Here is a 6,607-nt window from a genome sequence, read left to right on the forward strand (position 1 = left end):
CACCCAAGAACTCCGCTCGCTGCCCTAGGAAGATCAACTCGGATGTATGCTGCTCCGAGTCGCAAAACTTTAAAAACGTTTGTACTGTCAAAAGGCGAAACCTTGCAGTAAGAGACGGCACCCGCGCTTCCAGATACAATGAAGCTGTTTCACTACAGCTGCACTGATTTATTCCCGGCGAATATGCACGTTTTTTGTATTACCCCAGACTAATGTTTAAGTAAACCAGAGCCCCTTATTTATGTAAACCACGAGTATGAGGAGAACGACGACGAAGATGGACTTAGACGAGGAAGAAGACCTGCTCGCGCCCTCGAGCCTACCATTGCGAGAGGTCTTATTAATACGTGCCTTGTTCGACACTTTGCCTGCCCTTCGGCCTCCTTTGTGTTGTCTCCATTCCCCTGGCCTTCTCTATGCGCCACCACGAAGAACGACCTCAGGGGCGGCGAAGCTTTGGGGAGTCGCGCTTGCCGTGCCCAGTCAGCGCTCCGAATTATACACCAAGCCCCATCGCCACAGTGCCTGCGTTCGCCGTCGTGCTGCTGTCCACCGCCGGATGCGCCATCTTACTCGGGGTCAGTGGCATGGTCTACACTGCCAGGATGCATGCCGAGCCCATTACGAACGACTCTCACCAGCCTTGGCTCGAGAGACGCGCCCAGCTCGCTAAGTCCATCACGGCCGACGATGGGTGCCGGTCGCAGCTTTGCCAGTGGAACAGGGACTACATCCTCCGAGCCGCCGACGTGACTAAAGACCCGTGCGACGACTTTTACGCCCACGCTTGCAACGCCCAGCGCTGGTTCCGAATGGGTAGCGCGTTGACCAGGCCTTTCGCGGAACTTGCCACCACGCACCTGATGGTCGACATTGAACGGTTCTTTCGCTATTATGTCCAGCTGAAGGGAGAGCCAACCGAAGACAACTTCCTGTCGCGGATGATGTCGATCTACGACGCCTGCCGCAACGACACGGTCCCGAGGGCGAACATCTCGGCTGAGCTCAGAGACATCTTCGAGGTGATCGGGTTGCCCAGTGCGCTGCCCATTCAGGAAATAGCCCAAGGACAGCTGGCGCATGTGGTAGCCGCCGGAGACCGACATATGGCTCTGCATCCGTTGTTCAAGGTCAGGGTGCTGCTTCGAAGGGAATCGAGTGGAGTCGGTGGCTTCGACATTGTGTTGTCGGCTCCGGACACGCTGTACCGTCGCTTTCTCACAAACTTCGTCGACTCAACCGATTCGATGTACGCTGACTTCGTGGCCAAGACACTTAGTCTCTGCACCATGGCGAACACCCGTTCAGCGGCAAGAAAGATAATGCAGCTCGAAAAAAGATTGGAGAGTTTCATGCTGGCCTCGGATGAAGAGCTCATGATGCCTCCCCGAGAGAAGTACGTGTCGCTGGACGAACTATTTTTCACTGACACCTGGGACTGGCCAACCTACTTCAACTCCCTGATCGCCAATGCCAATGGTAGCATCGGAAACGACACGAAGGTCGTTGTGATGGACGCCATATTTTTCCGAAACTTCGGCACAGTGCTTGGAGGTGCCTGGGACGCCATTGTCACGAACTACATGGCCTACAAGGCCGTTGTCGAACTTGCGCCTGTGCTGGGACAAGACGCGGAATACCTGCTCCAGTTCACTCACAGCTACGACGTCCCAGACCTTGGCGAGCGGCAGGCAGCCTGCCTGACGCTAATGGAGAAATTGTTTAGATACGGTACTGGCATCGTTGCCAAGCTTACGCTGGGCAAGGAGTTTGCCACCATGCCGCGAAGCCACATGGACTTACAACTGGGGCATTTGTTCAACGCGTCCATGCACCTGGTCGCCGGCTTGATCGATTCTGGCCGCTCCTGGTTCGACGCCTTCGACAAGGACACGGCGTCGCGAAAATTACGTGCTATGCGATTCGAGTTCGGAGCCCAGTGCAATCTGGTGGAGTACGAGCTCTACCGGCGGAATTCAGTGCAGCTGAATATGACATCCCCATGGCCACTGAAAAATGACGATGGAAAGCACACTGACCACCTGTGGCCTGAACATCCACTCCCGCGCATTGTGTTCGACCTTTACTCTGTGGCTTCGGCTGCATACTGGGACGTCTGGGGCAGTTCAACGTCGCGTGCGTACGATAACCGTTACACTCTTACGGCTTTCCGGCCAGGTTATGAGCTACAGCACACCGGCAACCTTTTGGTTGTGCCGCACGCAACGGTGGCGTTTCTTAGTCAGCTCAGCAACCTCATCCATCCTGTCACGTACGGTGTAGTGGCGGCTAACATGATACGCGGCCTCTTAGAGGCGCTCGCCAGGAGTGGCTCTTCGGTGGACGCCGAGCTTCGCTCCCGCCTCTGGTGGAGCATCGGAAGCTTGGAGGCGTACGAAAACATCAGTACGTGCATCGAATCCCAGCACCAGCCGTATCTTGTCGAAGGCGCTAGGATGCGAACCCTGGAACTGGACTTCCTGGACAATGCAATGGCGTACCCGCTGTTCCGGCTGTACAGAGATGCCGTGACAAGATACGCTGGCGCCAACATGACTGCACCCAGCGGTATGCGGGCTGCTCCCGACTCACTGACGCTGGACCAAATGTTTTTTTACAACTTCGCGACTGCCCACTGCGACTTCAGGGACGAAGAGTTGTGGAAGCAGCAGCGGAAGTTCCATATTACGCCTGCTCCGTGGCGCGTTAACGTGCCGCTCATGAACCTGCCCGCTTTTGCGGATGCCTTCGGATGCAAACGTGGCTCCCGCATGAGCCCAGCTAAAAGGTGCAACGTGTGGAAGTAAAAAAAAAAAAACAGCCATCTCGCTTGACACTCCAGCTCCGGCCATTCGTTTCTGAAGAATAAAATTATAGGACTGACTTAGATGTTCCGCATGTGATGTGGACAGGCGATAACATGGGCTATCTGGTGCTGCCACGGGGTACACAGAATGCATAAGATGGAGAACAGGTGACCGGCAGGAATGATTACATGACCATGTGCGGAGCTATGTGATCAATTTCTCCCCATACTTTAGAAGCTATTTGAATTTGCACCTTGCTACATGCGAATATTCCGAATGAAACAGGTAACTTTTCGCCAAATGGTTTAAATAATGTTCGCCAATAAGTTAAAATAAAATTATCGCCTTAATGTTATTTTTTTTGTGTTTTGCGGTAATTTTGGCTCATGGTCGGACCACATTTATTCGTTGCTTGGGGCAACGCCTCTTATGCTGTCAATATTGAGCCTCATTTACGAGGTGCTTCGGTGAAGCCCGCCACTAGTTATTAACACTAGCTTTTTTTTTCAGGAAAAGGCGCTTTTAGCGGCTAAGTAATACCAAGTTTGGCGCACAAAAGAAAATAGGTGAATCACATTAACTGGTAAAGCGATTAGTTAAATTCGTGCAGTTAACTTTTTAACTATCACCTATGAGCGCCTGATAGCAATTACAGATTCGTAGCCGGCCGTTAGTTGCAGCCATAGCAGTGTTTAGGATTTCGGAAACGTGATTACCCTTACCCCATTGACACTACAAATATTGGCCATTTCTCGAGTCATTCGAAAACCATGCGCTTTGCGACGGCGCGAAATAGAGTCCCTCAAACTGCGTCAGATGGTAGTACACGTACAACGTTACAATTTCTGCCCCGCAAAAAGGGAAGAGAATCGCAGAAGACTGTCAAGTGGTACGTGTGGTAGGTATGACGCGATTTGATGGACGTCGCTCTGCGCTCTCCGCAGAAGCACGGCTTTCGAATGGCTCGAGGTAAGGCCCCAATTTATTGAGTCTCAGCAGCACGGGTAATCTCGTTTACGCAAGCATAAAGTCTAATATGGCTATATTACTAGCGGCCAGCTACAAACATCCAATTACAATAAGGCGCCTATCGGTAAATTTAAACAGTTAACAATCAGAATTTAGTTAATCGCTTTACTAATTAACACGATTTTCCTATTTTCTGGAGTCCGTGAATGCTGGTATTACCATGCGGCAAAAAGCGTCTCCTACCTGAAAAAGAAGCTATTTTTAAAAATTAGTGGTAGGCTTCCTTGAAACAGCTGATATGCTTCTACATATGTCATCTCGGGTGTCATGATAGTGGACCATGATGAGCGGATCGCTTCTTCCTGCAGCATTTCGCCATGTCTGCAAACGGTGGAAATGACATTTGTAGGAGTATGACATGTACAGTGGCGCTAGTGCGGCGGGTGCCGCCGAAGAAGTTGCGGACGTAAGAGCGCTGTAGTTAAAACGCCTAGGAATGCAACGTCATATGCACTAGGGAGCGCGCTCCACTGGCTCCGTGCCATGAATATCAGGAATATGAAATAAATCAATTTGGGCTGCGGCCGTCACCCACATCAGCTGGAGGTGTTTTGTTCTCTAATGTTCGCGCCCCCTCAAACGTCTCCGGCCTCTCCGACGAGAACACCGGTGGCGCCACGCATCCATCCGCAGCAGCACAGCCCTCCGAAACGTAATGAGTTAGCTGGCCTTGCGCTCAAAGACAGTCGCACGGCGAGCACTTGTCCCGCCGGCCGAACTCGATTCTTCGACAGCCGCTACGTTCGCATCATCTGTACACCTCAAATGACTGATTTATTGCAGTGGGGTACCAGGTTAAATGTTGTAAATGCATCTGCACATAAAGCATCGAGTGATTTATCATCGTGTCATACGTTATTTGTAGCAGAATACGGCTTTCTAAGATCTGTCTCTGGATGTGAATTTGAATACCAACGCTCCGCTTCTACTCCGGGACGGCTCCGGTGGCAGGAAGCACCAACACGATCTCCCTGTTTTCTAGATTTAAGGCTAAAGGCAGTCGTTGTTGGCAGGAAAGGCTTTCTGTAATAAAAGATAATATACTTTGGAGAGCTATCAATTGATGGGTTAAGAAGAAACTGCGTAGTAGGTAGGTCGGTAGGCCTCAACCTATGCTGGCACATACCCACGGCGGGGGGGGGGGGGGGGGGGGGCAAGACACAGGCGGGTAATTGCTGGATACAGGAACGTTTTGACGGGAAAAGGAGTATAGTAATAGATTGTGGGCTGACAGTTTGGAAGACGCAAGGACAGGGGGTCCTGTTCACTTGGAAGTCGAAGACGGGACAATGGCTTAATGTGCATAATAGTATACGATGCCTGTAATGTTTCAATGCCGTACTAACTGAGAGCGGGAAAAAGAAATTAGAATGGGAGTCGCTGCGTTTCTTGAAGGAAATTTCGCACAGCAGAGCGAACACTCCTGTCGTTTCGTCCAAGCAAAGAAGCGCCAATGGAAAGAACAACCGCAGAGGACACAGGCAATTCCAGTTGATGAAATGGAATTTGCAAAAGACGCTTCCTCAAATGAGAGAAGCGGCGGCAGAACAGCAGGAGGTGATCTACTGTCTCAGGTTCGGCACAAAAAGGCCTCCATTAAATAAAATACCGTTGATGGATGTACACCAGCCCGCGAAAAAACGTGCACTATGTCTGTTGACAGAACTAGTTATCTTCATGTGGTGATTATTTTAACACGTATTTATTTGTTTTCAATCTTTTTTTTTTAATGAAGAGAGATTTGGTCTTCTGCCTCTGGATTGAAAAGGTGCGGCTGTATAGACTTGATTTCACCAATGTCTCTTTCTTTGAGAAGCAAACCAGTCGTTTTTTTTTTTCGGAAGGCGTGACTGCCGGGTTAGCAAAGCTTTCTTATCACCTTCTCAGGAGGAGACTGGCAGTGTAGATGGCCACGTGCAGAATTTCACTCACGTCTGAGGCCGCAGTGCGCACAAGTGTCAAACGGCTTTCCTTCTACGGCCCCGTAATCTAGATAGCTTTGTCAATTTGCTTTTGTGTGCGCACTTTTGCTTGGCTGTAGAGGGTTTTTCACCAGACTTCACAAAATATTGAATAATAAGCGTCTTAAGAGCGCTTTTCTCAGTGTACATTGTCATCAGTGTAGTCATCAGCGTATAGCTAGGAGGTGCTGAGTAGCACCCTAGTTAACTAATATTGAATAGTTAACTTTTAACTAATAATTTTTGGCGTCTTAATTATTGAGAGGCGTGTAGCCCACCGTAAGTAATGTCGATATCAGTGTTTAGAATTTCGAAAACGCAGTTAGCCTCGGCGCTATGGCCTAACAAATTTTGGCTGCTTCGACGAATTACATGCACTGGAGAGGTTGCTTTGCCTGCAAGCTTCTCGAAAGCGCGTGTGTTTTGACCCGACGTAGCCAAACTTTGTTAGGCCATAGCGCCGAAGGTAACCGCGTTTTCTAAATTCTATTAACTGATGTGGATATCACTTACGGTAGGCTACACGCCTCTCGGTAATTAAGGAGCCTTCCACTTGTAGTTAAAAAGTTATAGTTAAACTATTCTATATTAATTAACCAGCCTGCTAGTTAGCATCTCTTTGTGCTCAAAGTTTGTGCTCAAAAATATTCGCATTGTTGTGCCCGGGCAGCGATTTCTACGCGACGTCAAGCCTAAATTTTTTCGCACCGAGCTACAGCAAATAGTCGCTGGCACCGGATCCACTCCAACCTACGTGTCGTGGGTTTACGGCTGTGTGCGCGATTTCGGACTCTGTTCCGTTTTGTTCAC

At 49.9% G+C, this 6,607-nt stretch overlaps 1 protein-coding gene across 1 annotated transcript; it reads left to right on the forward strand.

Annotated features, from left to right (window-relative positions):
- Positions 1-416: 416 nt before the first annotated feature.
- Positions 417-2,807, forward strand: LOC144120241 (neprilysin-2-like). The gene has a single exon (XM_077652642.1). The coding sequence runs from the start codon at positions 417-419 to the stop codon at positions 2,805-2,807; it is 2,391 nt and encodes a 796-aa protein (XP_077508768.1).
- The last annotated feature ends 3,800 nt before the right edge of the window (positions 2,808-6,607 follow it).

This window comes from Amblyomma americanum, chromosome 2, assembly GCF_052857255.1.
Source record: "Amblyomma americanum isolate KBUSLIRL-KWMA chromosome 2, ASM5285725v1, whole genome shotgun sequence".
Taxonomy (NCBI): domain Eukaryota; kingdom Metazoa; phylum Arthropoda; class Arachnida; order Ixodida; family Ixodidae; genus Amblyomma; species Amblyomma americanum.

What these genes read in the sequence shown, in the direction of transcription:
- LOC144120241 (XM_077652642.1), top strand. Translation starts at nt 417, where the DNA reads ATGCGCCACCACGAAGAACGACCTCAGGGGCGGCGAAGCTTTGGGGAG.